The sequence below is a fragment of the Delphinus delphis genome, chromosome 7, assembly GCF_949987515.2.
Source record: "Delphinus delphis chromosome 7, mDelDel1.2, whole genome shotgun sequence".
NCBI lineage: Eukaryota > Metazoa > Chordata > Mammalia > Artiodactyla > Delphinidae > Delphinus > Delphinus delphis.
Window position 1 is genome coordinate 73,802,648 of NC_082689.1, and position 21,605 is coordinate 73,824,252.

The 21,605-nt window shown below is 36.7% G+C and overlaps 1 protein-coding gene and 2 pseudogenes across 4 annotated transcripts in view; 2 read left to right on the plus strand and 1 right to left on the minus strand.

The window, feature by feature from the left end:
• The window catches only part of CYTIP (cytohesin 1 interacting protein), a 71,466-nt gene extending 68,705 nt beyond the window's left edge, over nt 1-2,761 (plus strand). For all 4 annotated transcript variants that reach the window (XM_060016772.1, XM_060016775.1, XM_060016774.1 and 1 more), the window contains one exon: nt 1,415-2,761. In XM_060016772.1, the coding sequence (XP_059872755.1) occupies nt 1,415-1,875 (461 nt within the window). In that variant the 3' untranslated portion in view covers nt 1,876-2,761. The remainder of the gene's footprint in view (nt 1-1,414) is intronic.
• Nucleotides 2,762-8,170: 5,409 nt separating this feature from the next.
• LOC132428161 (tigger transposable element-derived protein 1-like) lies at nt 8,171-9,991 on the plus strand (annotated as a pseudogene).
• Nucleotides 9,992-15,749: 5,758 nt separating this feature from the next.
• Nucleotides 15,750-15,956, minus strand: LOC132428799 (U2 spliceosomal RNA; annotated as a pseudogene).
• Nucleotides 15,957-21,605: the final 5,649 nt, after the last annotated feature.

Here is a 21,605-nt window from a genome sequence, read left to right on the forward strand (position 1 = left end):
TCTTTGCCTCTACTTCCGGAGCATCCTGGAGCGGAGATGGGGTTTGGTCTGGTAAGTGTAGGCAGTTCTATGGCTTTATGGAAGTGGCCTTGTATGGACACGATCCTTAGTTCAGAATCAAGGAGTTTGACTTTTCATAGGTCATTGTTGTACATATTTTTTGAGAGATTGAAGGAGTTCTTTAGCTTACTTTTTCTAGACCTACAGTAAATATCCAGGGCATGAGTTTCTACAAGCCAACTGCTCGCCAATCAAAAGAAATTCATCAACTTGTTGGGAGATGAAATAAAATTGGTTTTGTTAACAAAAAGGAAAGCATTATAACTAGTCACCACAGGGCTGGCCCTACTCAACCTTGCAGATCAAATGGAAAAATAAGCAGTCTCTTTTTATAGTGTCAACCAAGGACAAAGGAGAGCAGAATTAGAGATTATCAGCACAAAATAAAACAATTTCTGAGTGTGTAAGGTTCTACTACTTTTCCTGAAGCAAAGTCATCTTCTAATGATGTTTTTCTCATGCTAGTATTACAAATAATCTCCTTTCTTTTAGCAGCATACTAACCAACTCAAGTAGTACAGAAACAAGTGGGATATGAACAGGCTGTTGGTGTGAGATTAAAATTTGAGTTTGGAGAGCCCAGATGTAGGTTATAAAAGGTTGATGAAGAAATTCAGCTAAACAGATAACATTCATTTCTTCAAATGAATTATTACTTATTTTAGGGATGTTTTCTGGGTACACTACCATTTCAAAGCATTTAAGTATTAAAGTGTTCTAAGAATCAACTGGGCATATCGAGGCTGGAAGATATCCTTTCTGTTTTAAACATCTTTGAATTCTCTAATAATCAGCCTACAGGGGCAGGTTTTATAACTGTGTTTCCCATACACTTCAAGTGATGTTATAATAATTTTACAACTATTAAAAAAAGATAGTAACTAAAAATCAGAGGAACTAAAATAGAGAAAAGCCATAAGAGGCATTTCCCCAAGTATATTCTTTGGAGCCCATTTCTATGATAATTTTAATAAAAGGTGGCATGGTCACTACAATATAAGAAATGATTCTTTTGGAAATTCATAATTCACACTGGCATACTGTTAGATGAGTTGAACTGTTCTCATATGAAGACTCTTGTTTCAATTTATTTAATCTAGCATTACCATTTTTGTCACCATAGAACCCTTTTACCTGGAAACTAGTTCATGAACAAATAGTTTGAAAAATCATACTGTAAGGTTTATTGAATGGTCTCATGAACAGTTACTTATTCATGCAAGTGAAAATTTAGTGAAAAGTATTATTTACCCTTATTCTTTCTTGTGCCCTTCAAAGAGAAATTTGGTGTATTTACTTGTAAGGAGTGATGCTCAGATCCATTTCCCAGTAGTCTTTGTTTTCTGCTTTCTAGGTGATGCAGCTAACTGCCCAAGTTTGGAAAATATGGACATAGATGAATCAACTTTGTTTGGACCCCTGCCGGGTTCAGCTCTCCTGGACCGGAGTCGCTTATCCAGTGAGAGCAGCTGTAAGAGCTGCCTGAGCTCCATGACGATAGACAGTGAGGATGGGTACCAGACATGTGTGTCTGAAGACTCGAGCAGGGAAGCCTTCAGCCGGCAGACAAGCACAGATGATGAGTGTTTTGTCCTCAAGGATGGGGATGATTTTCTGAAGAGGTGTTCTTCAAGGAGGAACCAGAGCATTAGTTCTGCTAGTAGTGGGTCCATGTCTCCCTTGTGGGAAGGCAACTTCTCAAGCATGTTTGGGACTCTGCCCAGGAAAAGCAGAAGGGGAAGTGTCCGGAAACAGCTCTTAAAATTCATCCCTGGCCTTCATCGCGCTGTGGAAGAGGAAGAGAGTCGCTTTTAATGGGTTGTAGTGCCCTTTTGTATTAGCTTATTTCATAAATGTCTTCAGGTTCATTTAGACCAACTCCACCCAGCTTAGCGGGAAAGTGCAGATGGATTGCAAAACTGACATCCCATTTCATGGCAAGAGTGAACTTTATTTAAATTTTTGTATCATTATGTTTGCTCCTTCAATCATTTTTTTAACCAGAACAACTCAAGTTCCAAGCAGGCAGTAGGAAAATTAAGTAATAAATTAGAAAATATTAACAAATTAACACAAGTGCCTGCTCATTTTAATGCTGCCTGTGAAGGCAAGAGTAAAATTTATTTTCTAGATTATTCATGTAAAATGTTGAGAACTTTTTGGAGTCAAGTGTGAATAAGAAAGTGACAGAGTATAATTATTTGGAATACCTTCTGTAGGTTAATTGGTAGGTTACAAAACTTTATATTTGCTTAAGCTCGGTAGCCTTTGGGGAGGCTTATTAATAGGCAATTTTGAATGTTTCTGTTCAAATCTATGAAAGATTATAAACAAAGATGATCATCAGCCCTTTTTTACATCCACAGTGACAATAAATCAGGAAGTATACGATTTAATATGGGGGTTTAAACTTTATGAGATCCATGGAAAGATGTTATCTAAGATGGGTGCTAAGGAAGACTATAGTAAGTCCTTTTTTATTGGTAGCCTAAACAAAATGGATGAGGATGTCATTCTTACCTAATTCAACTTTTGTTCTGCCTAAACATTGATGACAAGTCTAGCTCTCTCAAGATCCTACAGCCTTGTGATTTTTTTGAACAAATGTCTAAAATTTGAAAAATTAGTCAGGAAAAGTATTTTCCTCCTGTAGATTTTTTTCCACGTTACTCCTCACTTTATATTATATATTCCAAATAGTTATTGCCTCAGCGCTCTTTTGTCTATTAGTTATGTTAGTATCATATTACTTCTAGCCTTTCAATCATATTTTTATTCAATACCCATTAAAGTCCATGATTTCTCTGTTCTGGTGATAAAGGTGCTCATTACCTATATTCTAGGGTAGATAATCTGGACAATGCAATAAATAGTCCTTACTGATTTTAAACTCCGTGTGTGTGTGTGTGTGTGTGTGTGTGTGTGTGTGTGTGTGTGTGTGTGTGTGTGAGAGAGATAGTTGACTTTGAGCGCAACTGATGCACTTAAACACTTAAATAAACTGAGTAAAGAGTGAGTCATTTTGAGGAAAAAAAAAAGAGGTGAAGGTAAGGAAGCTTGTAGGGTAAGAAATAAATAATAAAATAGAAAAAGATTTCTAACTGAGATCTGCTTCCTATTAAGTCTCTGAATTCAGAAGTATCCAGTGGGCTCTGCTTGAGAATCACTCTTGTGAAAAGCAGAGCTTTCACAGGAACAACAGCAATCTTGTCTGTCATTTACTGAATGCATAATAGGTTGTAGATGCTTGCCATGTCATCCTTGAAATAACCCTGTAGGGAGATGTTAAGCATACAGATAAGGAAGCAGGTATTGGGAGAAGTTCCCATGGTCAGTGGCAGTGCTGATATTGGAAGCCAGTTCTTCCCAGCTCTAGCCTACCCGCTTAGTCTCTCTAGATATTGCTTACCCTTTTGCTGGGTCTGTGTAGTTATCACCACAGGACTACCTCCTGCCCCAATCCCAGGAAAATTTAAAATGCGCAGTTGTAGATATTGCATGAATAAGGATATTGTAAATAGGAAAAAAAAATTCCTATTTGGTAAATAGGAAAACAAACATATATTTTGTTTTCCTAGTTCCTTCCTTCTCGCTTCCACAAGCAAGTTTTCAGATATAAGCACATTAATAACTGCATGGTTAGCAATACATTTATTTTCAACAAGGGCTTGCAAATCAATTGTGATTTGATTGATACTGCTTATTTCTCATCGTAGGCTAGAATTATCACGTTAAAGATCTGTTTACATGAATGCAGTATTATCTGTTAATCCTATTTCGCCAAGTCAAGGGGAAAGAAATATCACATTTATTTGAGGAAAGATGACTTTAAAGTCTTCTACAATGTGAACAATGTTTCAAGAACTACCACAGTTCATCTGGAAAAGCAGACAATATGTCATTTGCTTTTCAGTGGTTTTAAGTGTTAAATATAGTTTAATACTTTCTTACAGTAAATATCAAACCCAAAATGGTACAGGGAAGAAGCACATGGCATGTTTTGCTGTAGTCTGTGATGAGCAGAATTAGAGTCAAGAATTAGATATGTTCAGGAAAAAAAGTTAAGCACTTTTTAACCAAAGTACAGGAAGTAAGGGTATGTCATGTTTTGTGTGTTCACAAGTTGTATGAAAACTCTTGTTTAGTGGAAATGTGGGTAAATTTCTCATAGCACAGCTTTTCAGACTGAATCTGACCTCAGTGGGGCTTTAGAAGATTTCATTTCTCTAATTTTCTGGTGCACAATGACCACAGGACTCACTTTGCTGTAATTTACTGGGAAAAGAATGAAGAGTTTTTTTTAACCCCAAAGTTGTCAAATATGTAATGTTAGTGAACTTATTAATTGATAATTTGTTATGAAAATGTATTTTTCTAGTATGGCATTGATTGATAAGCCAAATTTGAATCAAGCCTATTGGGAATTACTCTGTCATGTGACTAAAAGGAACACCACCATGTCAAACAGGTTGGACCCATATTTTTTGAAATGAACTTTTATTTATTACTTTATACTTTTCAATTCTTTTATATCTTAGTTGCATGATACAAACAGTATTAAAAATCCCAGTTTGAACTGAATATCAAACTTGGACACAGTTTGTGTGACTAATCATAAAGTATAAATATCTATGGATGTATACAATCTAAGCACAGTAAATAATACTTAACAGCTATACTATCCTTCAGATCACAAAATTATTGGTGCTTTATATCCATTTCCTTACAGAACTACGGGCAATAAAATAAAAATTTGATACCTTTTTGAAATAAAGAATGCTATTCTTCAGTGTCAGAACTTTCTGCTCTCTCTCTCACTTTACTTACTTACTTTAAATGAAATGGTTGTTTTTAAAGAAGATTAAAAAAAATCTGGGTGACCTCTTAACACCTACCTCTTTGCGGTTCTTAAGAGGCATTACCTACTTAATTGAAGCTTTGCACTTGTATTAGCTTTCTGTTGTTGTTTGACAAATTACTGCAAACATAGAGGCTTAAAACATATTTATTATCTCAAAGTGTGGGTCAGGAGTATGGGCAAAGCTTACCTGGGTCTCCTCAGTGTCTCACAAAGCAGCAATCACGGTGTCACCCAGGACTGAGTTCTCATCTGCAGGCTTTATTGGGGAAGGATTTCCTACCACAATCCTTCAGGTTGTTGTCAGAAGCATTCCTTGTGGCCGTAGGTTTCATTGCAGCTTGCTTATTAAAACCCAGCAACAGAGAGAAAGAGATAGTGCAAGCAAGACAGAGTCCGAAATAATGCAACGTAACCAGACTGACATCTCGGCACCTTTGCCATATAATAGAACATAATCACAGGAGTGACATCCTATCAATTGTGGCATATTGTTTGTCAGACACAATTCACAGGAACCACCCACACTCACAAAGCAGGGCTTACACAAAGGCATGAACATCAGGAGGTGGGGATCAGGGGCTACCTTAGAATCTATTCACAACACTATTCAAGGAGTTCACAGATTGATAACTTCAGATATTGAGTCTTCTCTAAACTTCTTTGAGCAAAAAGAAATTGTGAATGTCACCATTTTTAATTTTTATAGAGAGAAATGTTAAGATTAACAACTTTTGAAATTAAAGAAACTGGCCAAGATTGTATAACTAGCCAATAAGCTGAGTAGGAAACTGTATCCAGGTCTATTATTGACCACCCAACTTTGTCCCCCAAGTGCATGAAATGATAGAAGATTTTAAAAGAATATTAAAGAGTGAACCAGTAACTTGCTTCCAAATTCTGCTCAGGGAATCTGGATGTATTTAAGTGAATTCAATGATTGACATGCTAGACTTCATCACTTCTATGTGGGTGCATCTTTGTGAGCAGACGACAGGAATTCCACAGAAAAACAAAACAAAACTTTCATAATCAAAACTACAAAGCACAAAAGGAAATGATCAGCCATGAGCAAATGTCAGGTGATTCCACAAATAGCAGAATTATTAGAACTTGAGAAAATAAAACAGTTTGAAAGAATATAAAAAATGTATATCTTAGGAATAAAGGATAAGTCTCACAACTTGATAAAGAATATCTACAAAAAAGATACAGCTAATATCATAATGTGAGAAACTAGATGCCTTTTCTCTAAGATTAGTTACAAACTAAGGATGTCCTCTCACCACTTCTATTTACCACTGTACTGAAAGTCCTACTTAGTTCACTAAGACAAGGAAAGGAAATAAAAAAGCATACAAATTAGGAAGGAAGACATGAAACTGACTTCGTTTTCAGATGGTATGGTTGTCAATGTGGAAAATCCCCTCAAATCAACAACAAACATTCTAGAACTAATAAGTGAGTATAGCAAGGTCACAGGACACAAATAACTATACAAAAGTCAACTGATTTCCTATATACCAGAAATGAACAACTGGGATTTGAAATTCAACAATCAATACCGTTTACAATAGTACCAAAAAAAAAAAAAAATGAACCACTTAGGTATAAACCTGACAAAATATGTACAGAATTTATATGTGGAAAACTCTAAAACTCTGGTGAAAGAAATCCAAGAAAATCTAAATAGATATTCTGTATTCATGGATTGGAAGACTCAGTAGTGTTAAGATATTAATTCTTCCTAACTTAATCTATAGATTCATTGAAATTCCAATCAATATTTTGCAATCATTGAGAAACTAATTCTAAAATTTACATGGAAAAGTAGAAAACCTAGAATAGCCAATGTAATACTGAAGAATAAGAAGTATAAGAAGGAAGGGGAGGAGAAGAAAGTTGGAGGAATCACAATACCCAATTTCTAGATTTCCTATAAATCTACAATAATTAAGACAGCATGGTTTTGGCAAAAGAATAGACATATAGATCAATGAAACAGATTTGAGCGCCCAGAAATAGACCTGCACAAATATAGTCACTGATCTTTGACAAAGAAGTAAATGCAGTTAAATGGAGAAAGGACAGTATTTTCAAAAATGGTTCTTGAACAATTGGACATCCATATGCAAGACTTTACACATTTCATGAAATTAACTCAAAATGAATCATAGACCTAGATGTAGAACATAAAAGTATAAAAGTTCTGGACAATAACAAAGGAAAACATCTAGATGTCCTTGGGTTTCATGATAAATTTTTTAGATACACCAAAAGGATGATTTGTGAAAGAAAAAGTTGATACATTGAACTTTATTAAAATTAAAAACTTCTGCTTTGGGAAAGATACTGTTAAGAGAATCAAAAGAAAAACGATAGACTGGGAGAAAATATTTGCAAAACACATATTTGAAAAAGAACTTGCATCCAAAATATAAAAAGAACTTTTAAAATTCAAAAATAAGAATACAAACAACCCAATTAAAGCATGTTCAAAAGATGTGAACACATCTCCGAAGATAATATGTAGGTGGCAAATAAGTGCATTAAAAGAGTTCAATATCATTTGTCACTTGGGGTTTACAAATTAAATCCCAAGTAGTAACAAGATACTACTAGATGGCTATTAGGATGACTAAGATCCAGATAACTAACAATACAAATTGCTGGCAAGGATGTGGAGTAACAGGAATGCTCCTTCATTGGTGATGGGAATGCAAACTAGTACAGCCCTTTGGAAGACAGTTTGACAGTTTTTTACAAAGCTAAACATAGCCTTACCATATGATCTAGCAATTGCACCTCTAGGTACAGGCAGACCTTGTTTAATTGTGCTTTATTTTATTATGCTTCACAGATATTGCTTTTTTTTTAACAAATTGAAGCATCTTTTTTTTTTTTTTTTTTTTTTTTACAAATTGAAGGCAACCCCACATTAAGCAAGCAATATCAGCACCATTTTTCCAACTGCATTTGCTCATTTTGGGTCTCTGTGTCACATTTTGATAATTCTTGCAATATTTCAAACTTTTTCATTATCATTATATTTGTTATGGTGATCTGTGATCAGTGATCTTTGATGTTCCTATTGTAGTCGTTTTGAGGCACCACAAGCTGTGCCCATATAAGACGGCAAACTTAATTGATAAATGTCATGTGTGTTCCGACTGCTCCGCCAACCAAGTGTTCCCCCATCTCTCCCCCTCTCTGAGACACAATATTAAAATTAGGCCAGTTAATAACTCTACAATGGCCTCTAAGTGTTCAAGCAAAAAGAACAGTCACACATCTTTCACTTTAGATCAAAAGCTAGAAATGATACAGCTTGGTGAGTAGGGCATGCTGAAATTTGAGATAGGTCAAAAGTTAGGTCTCTTGTGCCAAATAGTTAGCCAAGTTGTGAATGCAAACGAAAAAATCTTGAAGAAGTGAAAAGTGCTACTGCAGGGAACACACGGATAAGAAAGTGAAATGGCCTTATTGCTGATATGGAGAAAGTTTGAGGGGTCTGGATAGAAGATCAAACAGCCACAGCATTCCCTTAAGGCAAAGCCTTATCCGGAGAAAAGCCCTAACTCTCTTCAATTCTATAGAGGCTGACTGAGGTGAGAACGTTATAGAGGAAAAGTTTGAAGCTAACAGAGGTTGGTTCATGAGGTTTAAGGAAAGAAGCTGTCACTGTAACCTCAAAGTGCAAGGTGAAGTAGCAAGTGCTGATGCAGAAGCTGCAGCGAGTTATTCAGAAAATCTAGCTAAGATGATTAATGAAGGTGATTACACTAACCAACAGATTTTCCATGTAGACCAACAGTCTTTTATTGGAAGAAGATGCCATCTAGGACTTTCATAGCTAGAGGTGAGACGTCAATGCCTGGCTTCAAATCTTCAAAGGACAGGCTGACTCTCTTGTTAGGGGTTAATGCAGCTACTGACTTTAAGTTGACGTCAAAGCTCATTCACCATTCTGAAAATCCGAGAGCCCTTCAGAATTATGTTAAACTACTCTGCCTGTTCTCTATCAGTGGAACAAAGCTTGCATGACAGCACATCTGTTTACAACATGGTTTACTTAATATTTTAAACTCACTGTTAAGACCTACTGCCCAGAAAAAAACATTCCTTTCAAAATATTACTACTTATTGACAATGTGCCTCGTCACCTAAGAGCCCTGGTGGAGATGTACAATGAAATTCATGCTATTTTCATGCCTGCTAACACAACGTCATGGATCAAGGAGTAATTTTGACTTCTAAGTCTTATCATTGAAGAAATTCATTTTGTAAGGCTGTAGCTGCCATAAATAGTGATTCCTCTAATGGACCTGGGCAAAGTAAACTCAGGAAAAGAGCCATCATTCTAGATGCCATTAACAACATTTGTGATTCATGGGAAAAGGCCAAACAGGAGTTTAACAGGAGTTTGGAAGAAGTTAATTCCAACCCCTGTGGGTGACTTTGAGGGGCTCAAAACTTCTGTGGAGGAGATAACTGCAGATGTGGTGGAAATAGCAAGAAAACCAGAAGTAGAAGTGGAGCCTGAAGATGTGACTGAACTGCTGCAATCTCGTGACAAAATTTTAATTGATGAGGAGCTGCTTCTTTTGGGTGAGCAAAGAAAATAGTTTCTTGAGATGGAAGCTACTCCTGGTCATGATGCTGTGAAGACTGTTGAAATGATCACAAAGGATTTAGAATATTTCATAAACTTATTTGCTAAAGCAGCAACAGGGTTTGAGAGGATTGACCCCAATTTTAAAAGAAGTTCTACTGTGGGTAAAATGTTATCAAACAGCATTGCATGCTATAGAGAAATCATTCGTGAAAGGAAGAGTCAATCGATGTGGCAAACTTTTTTTGGTCTTATTTTTAAAAATTTCCACAGCCACCTCTACCTTCAGCAGTCACCACCCTGATCAGTCATCAGCCATCAACATCAAGGCGAGATGCTCCACCAGCAAAAACATTACAGCTCACTGAAGACACAGATGATGGTTAGCATTATTTAGCAATAAAGTATTTTTAAATTCAGGTGTGTAAATTGGTGGGGTTTTTTTTTTTTTAGATGATGTTATTGCACACAATAGACTACAGTATATTGTAAGTATAACTTTTATATGCACTGGGAAACCAAAAAATCATGTAACTCTATTTATTGAGATATTCACTTTACTGCGGTAGTCTGGAACTGAACCTTCAATATCTCCCAGGTATGCCTGTATTTACCTGATTGATTTGAAAACTTATGTCTACACAAAAAACCACACACAAATATTTGTAGCAACTTTATTCTCAATCACAAAAAAATTGGAAGGAACTAAAATGTCCTTTAATAGGTTAATGGATAAACAAACAACGGAATGTTATTCAACTATTATAAAAATGAGCTCTTAAGCCAAGAAGAGACTTGATGAACCTTCAATGCATGTTGATAAATGAAAGAAGCTAGTCTGAAAGGGCTACATACTGTATGGTTCTACTTATAGGACATTCTGGGAGAGACAATACTATAGCAATAGTAAAGAGATCAGTGGTTCGCAGGGGTTTGCGGGTGGTGGTGGGGGTGTGTGAACGTGGAGAGGGTTGAATCGATGGAGCACTCATGAGTTTGTGTGTGTGTGTGTGTGTGTGTGTGTGTGTGTGTGTGTGTGAAGAGGTAGAGGTTTATTGAAATACAAACATTCGAGAACATATAAGATAGAAAATGACCACAACATGTACAGACATTTGCTGCAAGAGGACTTCTGAAGTATTTACCCACTGCCTAGGCTACCCATGTGCTATCACATTTTTTCCTGGTTAAATTCAAGTAGGATGGGGAGGGGGAGGGGACAGAGCGGCCCTGGCCAATGGCTGCCATGTGACCTCAGGGCTGCACCATCAGGTGAGCTCCTCTTGGCCCAGGGCCCCGTTCTGGGGGCACCTGCTGGCACTCCCACCCTCGGACTTTCAGGCTGAGTCCCTGCTGTTGCTCTTGAGGGCAGCGAGGGCTTGCTGGTACTCATGAGTTTTATAATGTTCTCTTAGTCTACGTGAGCTACTGAAATAAACTACCACAGATTGTGTGGCTGAAACAACAGATATTTATTTTCTCATAGTTCTGGAGGCTGACTGCCCAGCAGAACCTTGGGGGGTAGGGAAGCTATCTGAGGACAAAGAAACCATCTGCAACCCAAGGAGACAGCTCTAACCAAAAACTGAACCCTCCCAGAACTTGATCTTGGACTGGATCTGGAACCAGCATCCAGAATAATGAGAAAACAAATTTTTATCACATAAGCTATCCGGTCTGTGGAATTTTGTTATGGCAGCCTGAGCTGACTAAGACAAGAGTGGCAAACTACTCTGTGTGATATTGTACCAGTAACTGTGGATACATGACACTATGTGTTTGTCAATTTCCACAGAACTTTCAGCACAAAGAATGACTCAATGTATGCAAATTAATAAAAACCAACTTAGGAGTTTGGGGGATCCCAGAAGAGAATGCAGAATGTGACAAGACAATCTAACTGTATTAATAATGTATGCAACAACCTCCTTAAGAAAGTGGAAGGAAAAGAAGCTGACCTAAGTAACTTTGGAAACGACTTAAGTCTGTAAAATTAAAGGCAAAAAAATGATACATGAACATTTGTACTTTCCTAGGGGAGAATTTAACTTACCATTGGTGGCGCGCACACTTTTCCTTCTTTCTTATATTTCTGCAGTTACTAGGTAAGGAAAATATTTATTAAAGGGACAAGGATTTGAAGATATGTATGTAAAAGAATACATATATTCAATCTTTACTTGTTTCTACAATCATCCAAGTCAACAAATCATTTTTGAGCTAATTCTAATTAATGGGAACTCTTAGAAAGTCAAAACAACTAAAAATCCCTTATCTCAAAAGGTAGAGTTCTGTCAGAAGACACATATTGATATTATAGCATGCTAAATTCTTTTTTTTTTTTTATTTTTTGCTGTACGCGGGCCTCTCACTGTTGTGGCCTCTCCCGTTGTGGAGCACAGGCTCCGGACGCGCAGGCTCAGCGGCCATGGCTCACGGGCCCAGCCGCTCCACGGCATGTGGGATCTTCCCGGACCGGGGCACGAACCCATGTCCCCTGCATCGGCAGGCGGACTCTCAACCACTGTGCCACCAGGGAAGCCCCCTTTTTTTTTTTTTGTTGACTGCACCGTGCGGCATGCGGGATCTTATCTCCCCAACCAGGGATCGAACCCTTGGCCCCTGCAGTGGAACTATGAAGTCCTAACCACTGGACCGCCAGGGAATTCCCCATGATAAATTCTAAGGTAAAGAAATGTAATGTAATTTAAGAACTTATACAAGGGCCACTTAACTCAGACTGTAGTTAGAAATGTGATCATTATTTTTCACAAACCCTTCCGGGGGAGGAGTGCAAAGAACTTCACCTGGTTATAACATTAAAGCAGACATATGACAAAGGAAATTACAAAGTTTTTAATCTAAGCAAATCACTTGGATTTGAAGTAAGCTTTCCTTTTCTTCACAGCTGTGCCAATTTGGTGATTATGACTTGAGAGCCTTCTGGTCAGGTCACAAATTCATTATTGATGAAAATGTGTGCTCAGACTGAAGAGCAGAGCAGGTGGAATGGTACCCACTTTCCTTCCCAACGGCCAATGAAGAGAGCGTCTTCCATTCTTGCCACACTCGTTTCCTACCTGAATCTCCAAATACCAATGAACCAGCTAAACCAGAGAGGAAATGTGTTTGCACTGTTTGGTGAGTGAAATTCTGTAATTGTCTTGTCCTCAAATGCTCAGAATTAAGTAACTAGGTCGATATATCTTCAAATCTAATTGACTGAACAATGCAGTTTACTATTATAACATTGCTTCAATATAGTTATTCTACCATTCTTGACCATCAATAACTAAGTGGATTTTTAAACTATTTTTAAATATAAAATAATAACGAAACCATAGAAGATGATCATGGGTATGAGTCTGATCCTAGCTAGCTGCACTTGAAGGCACGGTTGTCATTTCCTCACCACAGTGTGTGACACTTTTATTTAGTTTTAAAACTGTAGACGGAGCCACTGATTAAAAACAGGATGTGGGTAAACAGTTATGCGTAGGACTTGCTGGACTAGACATGAGCTAAGATAGTGGTTCTGAAACAGCATCTTCAGACCAGTGCTGGCTTGCTGTGTAAGAATCACCTGAGAAACTTGTTAGGATGCAAATTCCCAGGCACCAGATCCCAAAGAGTCTGTCAAATAGGTCTGGGCGGGGTCCAGGAATCTTCCTTTTAAACGAGCTCCCCAAGAGATTCTCATACAGATAGCCAAGGAACCACACTTTGAGAAACACAAGAAGCTTACAATTTCTCTGCCAGCTCTGGTCATGTTAAAGGGCTAGACTGAGTGATAAAGAGAGAAGTATAAGAAAAAATTATGAGAAATCTAAAAAATATTAAAAGTGTCTTTAGAAAAAAGCTACCTCCTAGGAATTTCCTGTTTGATTTCCCATCAGGGCTGTGTGAAATCTTTACCCTTTCCAGCCTCTATTACCCCTCATTTTCAGTGAGTGACACTAACCCTTACTCCACTGCAGTGGAAGTCTTCTGAAAGGAGTTTCCTTAATTCCCTTCCCCCATTGACTTCTGTCTCTCTTTCCCTTTGCCCCTGTTTCAGAGATAAGGTACTGACTGAAGCGAATTCATGTTTTTCCCTTCCCTCACATCTTTTTTACTTACCCACGGATTTCTTCCATTAGGCCTATAAATGTTTTCTATTTTTCCTTATTCTGAATTTAACCAGTTGGACCTGCTTTTCCAACATGAAGTAAAAAGAAGATCACATCTCTTCAATATTTAATTTCATGAGCCCACAATCTGCTCAGCTTTGCAGGAGGAGATTTTCATTCATGGTTCCTGTTCTGCCTTCTTTCCTAAATTCCCTGAGAATCGAGGGTCCTTAATTGGTGGTGCTTCCAAACTTCCTGAAAAGAGAAATGGAGAATTTGAAATGCCACTAGTGGGCCCAGGTTCCGTTACTGTTCTGCTGCTGTCACAAAATGTTGTTACCGAAATCCTGCCCTGTAGAGTTCAAGGCACTGACACCATTCCTTCTCCTGAGCCTTCAAGAGCTTGGTATTGGAAAGAAGCCAGTCTAGGTCATCTGGTATTTAATGCAGCCAAAAGAATGTGAGCTCCCAAGATGGCAGTTGTTTTAGCTTTCATTCACGTGCTCCATTTTTTGTCTTCAAGACCCCTTTCGTAATGGGATGGCTGAATTGGAAGGAGCTGTGGTCTAATTTTCAAAATGGAGCAACCCCTCTTTGCATGCCTAGCAAGGTTCAGATATGGAGCAAAACCCACCAGTTGAGACTGATCCTTCCCTTGTGGTGAAATCTCTTTGTGAGTTTTTCCTGTTAGTGGACCTCATTAAAGACAATCTCAGTTTATCAGAGGTCTTAAGTAGCTAATTTTAGAGTCTAGAGAGAAGAACCAGTATTTCTTTTCTGGCTTCTTGATTCTCCTCCAATGGTGTCCAACTTCACATACCAAGGGCAGCCATTGTTTGCTGATGAAGGGTCCTGTTTTATTTTTACACCTGGGATGGTAGGTTGCTACTTGTGTTACAACTAGCTAATTAAAGAGCCATTCTAGTGATTCTTCCCTTATTAACAAAATCATTCTTCAGGATAACTTGCAGTCTCCACTTCCAGGCTTAGAGAAATTTGTCGTAATTTTATATGCCTTAAATATATGTGTATATATATGTGATATGTGTGTATATATATATATACACACACACATGCATATGTATACATCTGTATATATGCATCTTGACTGATTTCTTCTTGCATCTGTTGCTGTATCTTTTTCCTTCTGTTAACAGCTAATCTTGGAAAAGTGTCATTGACAGCCTTCTAAAGAACAGTGTTATGTTTTTTTTAAAATTAAACTTTATTTTCCTCAACCTCTTTGTAACATTTGATATCTGTGATCACACTCTTTCCTTTATGAAATACTCTGCTCCTGCCTTCTTGATTATTCCTTTTCTGATTCCTCTTTCAGCCACTTAAACGGAGCCATTCCTTAGGTTCTCTCCTCTCTGTACTCTTTTCCTTGGGGTCCTCATCTTCTGTTACTACTTCAAATATCACTGCTGTATACCTCAGCCATTTTCCCAGACCAGAATTCCTTGCTGTTAATCTAACCCTCTGACCTTATCTTTCCTTGTCTCTCCTACATATCCTGTATTTTAATTGTATTGAATGAACAAACTTTTCTGTCTCTATGACTACAGAGATTAGAGAGAATGCATAAATGAGTGGTGTGGGCCAGGGAAAGACGGATCATTTTGTAACAGACACTCAGCCTCAGTGTCAGGACAACAGGGAAAGGTGGGCACTCAGGAGGTTATGGCCAGGAAGCCAGCTGCTACTCAGCTCCAGTGAATTGTTTTTCAGGTTTTGTTTCCTTCCGTCCCTCCTTCTTTCCTTCCTTCCCTCCTTCCTTCCTCCCTCCCTCGCTTCCGCTTCCTTTTCTTTCTTTCTTTTGAAAGATTGTATTTAAATACTTAAGAGACTTAAAATCTGTCACTGAATTTGCAGGCCAGTAATAATGAGTTCCTTCCCTTTTTCTGTCATCGGAGTTGGCACATGAACCAACTCCGGGTAGAAAGATATATTGAACTTACAAGTGGTATATAGCCAGGCAAATACTGAGTTGACGTTCACTGCTTTTAGCAAAATCTTTGGATTTTAATACATGATCATGTTTGCAGTATCTATGCTAATTTTACAATTCGAGATTGTAAATCCACATGCTTTACTTTTGTGCAATTGGAGGTTTTTGATTGTTGCTATTTTAAGGGGAAGAATTTCACATTCAAAATGGTCCAGAAGACATTTATTGATGTTTCTGCCTTAAAAACAAAAAACTTAAAAATGTTGTGTATGCATCACTAAGCATGGGACAGACAAAAATTTGGCAGTCATTTTAAAATAAGAACAGATACTACACTTGATCTTAGCCTAAAGGCCAAGAAGCGATGGCAGTCCTTTTAGAAAGGCAACAGAAATATGTGTGCCCTTTGGGTTTATTTTGGAAACAAAAAAGAATTTGAAAATGTCAGGTTTACAAGAGCAGAATCCCCTCACGGGGTGCCAGAACAGGGAACGTGCTTAGCAGGAATCAAGCATGGGTCATTGGCAGTACTCAAATGAGAATGTACATGAGCATAGCTGCCTGGCAGTGACAAAACAATTTTTGTGCTGTTATTAAATCAAATTGAAAATGTTCAGTTAACTCCTCTTCACTTCCTCAGAGGTATTTTTGTCAAAACTTTGGTGGGTTTTCTTATAGGCATTTGTCTGGGCATTGATATATTAAATTGTGGTTTAAAATATATGTGTGTGTATATATATATATATATATATATATATAATTTATATATTAAATTGTACTTTTTAATATCTAAAAAGCCAAAAACATTTATTATACTTATATAAACTGAATTATACCATATATAATGCTCAGCAACTTGATGTTTTAAATTTCATTAGAGTCCTCTTATTTCTGTAAAATTTACAATCAAGTTTTTTAATATCTAAAGTTAATTATGTTACCTTGAAATGTTTTCTTGTAATTAGCATTTTAACTATCTTAATGAGTCCCTTGCTTATGCTAATGATTTCCTGATTTTCTTCTTCCTTGTCTATGTTAGTTACAGATATCCAGTCACTCCACTCCCACCCCATCCTCCTTATCCTATTTGAGGTTTAAGATTACCCAAAACTTTCTAGTATTGGTTATGGTCCTGACTCTTAACTGAACCATTTTCCTCATTGTAGCCTTTTGGTCTATCAAGGTAATACTAGCTTTAGGGTTGAAGTGAGGAATGTCTGCTCTTTTTCTATTCTCCCAGAGAGTTTCTGAAAGGTTGGCATGGTCTGGTCCTTGAAGGCTTGGTAGAACTCAACTGTAAAATCATCTAGGTCTACTATTTACTTTGCAGAAAAACTTTAAAATTTTGATTTGATTTTTGTACTAATTTTAGGATAATTCTGTTTCTTCTTGAGACAATTTTAATAGTTTATGTATTTCTAGAACTCTGTTCATTTTGTGTAACTTTTCAGAGACTTTAGCATAATATTTTTCATAGTATCATTTTGTTTTCTTTTTAATCTCCACTAACTTTCTGGTTATGTTACCTTTTAAAAATCCTAATATTTTTTGTCTCTTTTCATTTTCCTTCTTCAATCTTGGCAGAGCCTTGTCTATTTTATTAGTCTTTAGAAATAAACTTTTACCTTTGTTGAATTTATTGTATTTTTGGTTTTGATTTTATTAACTTTTGCTCTTTTAAAATTTTCTCCTTCCTACTACTTTCTTCAAATTTAGTCTACTGTTCTATTTCTAATTTCTCATGATGGATTTGTATTTTCTAAAGTAATAATTGAAAACTATAGATTTCTTTCTGATGACTAGCTTGGATACATCCCACAGGTTTTGACAAATATTTGATATATGTATTTTTTTATTGTTGTTTGGTGCTAAATATTTTAAGTTTGCATTATTACTTATTTTATAAATGAGATATATAGAATTGTGTTTTATATTTCCAAATGTATGGGATGCTTTATTTAACTTTTCGTTATTTATTTCTTAATTAATTATAATGCAAATAATATGGTTTGCATCATGCATTGTGTTTAACATGAGCTGAGATTTTCTTTAGCTTTTTACATGGTCAAGTTTTTCTTGCTCCACGTTTATTGGAGCAGATGTGTATTCTCTAATTTCTGGCTGTAGAATTATATATAATTCACCTTTCTGTGCATGGACAATGAGAAAGGTGTTTGAAAGTCTTCCACTTCGGGTTAGATTAGTCAGTTTCTCATGTTTAAATGATATTTTGCTTTATGTATTCTGAAGCTATTTTATTAGATGTATAAAAATTTAGAATTATTATATCTTTCTGATGACTGGCTACTTTCAGCACTTTGTAGAGATGTCTTTGTCCCTATAACATTTTGTATTAAAGTCCATATTTCTAATATTAATATATATATTTCAGGATTTTTAATTGTTGTTCTGATTTGCCAGGTGTATCATTTTCCATGCTTTCCATGTGTTTGGATCTTTATTTGTTTATTTAAACATCTTTATTGGAGTGTAATTGCTTTACAATGGTGTGTTAGTTTCTGCTTTATAACAAAGTGAATCAGCTATACATACACATATATCCCCATATATCCTCTCTCTTGTGTCTCCCTGCCACCCTCCCTATCCCACCCCTCTAGGTGGTCACAAAACACCTAGCTGATCTCCCTGTGCTATGTGGCTGCTTCCCACTAGCTATCTGTTTTATTTTTAGTAGTGTATATATCTCCACGCCACTCTCTCACTTCATCCCAGCTTACCCTTCCCCCTCCCTGTGTCCTCAAGTCCATTCTCTACATCTGTGTCTTTATTCCTGTCCTGCCCTCTAGGTTCTTCAGAACATTTTTTTTTTTTTTTAAGATTCCATATATATATGTGTTAGTGTATGGTATTTGTTTTTCTCTTTCTGACTTACTTCACTCTGTAGGACAGACTCTAGGTCCATCCACCTCACTACAAATAACTCAACTCCATTTCTTTTTATGGCTGAGTAATATTCCATTGTATACGTGTGCCAAATCTTCTTTACCCATTCATCTGTCAATGGACACTTAGGTTGCTTCCATGTCCTGGCTATTGTAAATAGTGTTGCAGTGAACACTGTGGTACATGACTCTTTTGGAATTATGGTTTTCTCAGGGTATATGCCCAGTAGTGGGATTGCTGGGTCATACAGTAGTTCTATTTTTAGTTTTCTAAGGAACCTCCATACGGTTCTCCATATGGCTGTATCAATTTACATTACAATTTACATCCTCCATAGTGGCTGTATCAATTTACATTCCCACCAACAGTGCAAGAGGGTTCCCTTTTCTCCACACCCTCTCCAGCATTTATTGTTTGTAGATGTTTTGATGATGGCCATTCTGACTGCTGTGAGGTGATTCCTCATTGTAGCTTTGATTTGCATTTCTCTAATAAGTTATGTTGAGCATCATTTCAGGTGTTTGTTGGCAATCTGCATTTCTTCTTTGAATAAATGTCTGTTTAGGTCTTCTGCTCATTTTTGGATTGGGGGGTTTGTTTTTTTGATATTGAGCTGCATGTGCTGCTTATAGATTTTGGAGATTAATCCTCTGTCAGTTGCTTCATTTGCAAATGTTTTCTCCCATTCTGAGGGTTGTCTTTCATCTTGTTTATGGTTTCATTTCCTGTGCAAAAGCTATTAAATTTCATTAGGTTCCATTTGTTTGTTTTTGTTTTTATTTCCATTTCTCTAGGAGGTGGGTCAAAAAGGATCTTGCTGTGATGTATGTCATGGAGTGTTCTGCCTATGTTTTCCTCTAAGAGTTTTATAGTGTCTGACCTTACATTTAGGTCTTTAATCCATTTTGAGTTTATTTTTGTATATGGTGTTAGAGATTGTTCTAATTTCATTCTTTTAAGTGTAGCTGTCTACTTTTCCCAGCACTACTTATTGAAGAGGCTGTCTTTTCTCCACTGTATATTCTTGCCTGCTTTATCAAAGATAAGGTGACCATATGTGCGTGGGTTTATCTCTGGGCTTTCTATCCTGTTCCATTGATCTATATTTCTGTTCTTGGGCCAGTACCATAGTGTCTTGATTACTGTAGCTTTATAGTAGAGTCTGAAGTCAGGGAGCCTGATTCCTCCAGCTCCATTTTTCTTTCTCAAGATGGCTTTGGCTATTGGGGGTCTTTTGTGTTTCCATACAAATTGTGAAATTTTTTGTTCTCGTTCTGTGAAAAATGCCAGTGGTAGTTGGATAGGGATTGCATTCAATCTGTAGATTGCTTTGGGTAGTATAGTCATTTTCACAGTGTTGACTCTTCCAATCCAAGAACATGGTATATCTCTCCATCAGTTGGTATCATGCTTAATTTCTTTCATCAGTGTCTTATAGTTTTCTGCATACAGGTCTTTTGTCTCCTTAGGTAGGTTTATTCCTAGGTATTTTATTCTTTTTGTTGCAATAGTAAATGGGAGTGTTTCCTTAATTTCTCTTTCAGATTTTTCATCATTAGTGTATAGGAATGCAAGATATTTCTGTGCATTAATTTTATATCCTGCTACTTTACCACATTCATTGATTAACTCTAGTAGTTTTCTGGTAGCATCTTTAGGATTCTCTATGTATAGTATCATGTCATCTGCAAAGTGACAGCTTTACTTCTTCTTTTCTGATTTGGATTCCTTTTATTTCTTTTTCTTCTCTGAATGCTGTGGCTAGGACTTCCAAGACTATGTTGAATAATAGTGGTGAGAGTGGGCAACCTTGTTTTGTTCCTGATTTTAGTGGAAGTGTTTTCAGTTTTTCACCATTGAGAATGGCTGTGGGTTTGTCATATATGGCCTTTATTATGTTGAGGTAAGTTCCCTCTATGCCTGCTTTCTGGAGAGTTTTTGTCACAAATGGGTGTTGAATTTTTTCAAAAGTTTTCCTGCATCTATTGAGATGATCATATGGTTTTTATCCTTCAATTTGTTAATATGGTTTATCCAATTGCCTGATTTGCATATATTGAAGAATCTTTGCATTCCTGGGATAAACCCCACTTGATCATGGTGTATGATCCTTTTAATGCGTTGCTGGATTCTGTTTGCTAGTATTTTGTTGAGAATTTTTTCATCTATGTTCATCAGTGATATTAGCCTATAGTTTTCTTTTTTTGTTACATCTTTGTCTGGTTTTGGCAACAGGGTGATGGTGGCCTCATAGAATGTGTTTGTGTTCCTCCCTCTGCTACATTTTGGAAAAGTTTGAGAAGGTTAGGTGTTAGCTCTCCTCTAAATGTTTGATAGAATTCACCTGTGAACTCATCGTGTCCTGCACTTTTGTTTGTTGGAAGATTTTTAATCACAGTTCAATTTCAGTGCTTGTGATTGGTCTGTTTATATTTTCTATTTCTTCCTGATTCAGTCTCGGAAGGTTGTGCTTTTCTAAGCATTTGTCCATTTCTTCCAGGTTGTCCATTTTATTGGCATAGAGTTGCTTGTAGTAATCTCTCATGATCCTTTTTATCTCTGCAGGGTCAGTTGTTACTTCTCCTTTTTCATTTCTAATTCTATTGATTTGAGTCTTCTCCCTTTTTTTCTTGATGAGTCTGGCTAATGGTTTATCAATTTTATTTATCTTCTCAAAGAACCAGCTTTTAGTTTTATTGATCTTTGCTATTGTTTACTTCATTTCTTTTTCATTTATTTCTGATCTGATTTTTATGATTTCTTTCCTTCTGCTAACTTTGGGGTTTTTTTGTTCTTCTTTCTCTAATTGCTTTAGGTGCAATGTTAGGTTGTTTATTCGAGATGTTTCCTGTTTCTTAAGGTAGGATTGTATTGCTATAAACTTCCCTCTTAGAACTGTTTTTGCTGCATCCCATATGTTTTGGGTCGTCATGTCTCCATTGTCATTTGTTTCTAGGTATTTTTTAATTTCCTCTTTGATTTCTTCAGTGATCACTTCGTTATTAAGTAATGTATTGTTTAGCCTCCATGTGTTTGTATTTTTTACAGATCTTTTCCTGTAATTGATATCTACTCTCATAGCGTTGTGGTCGGAAAACATACTTGATACAA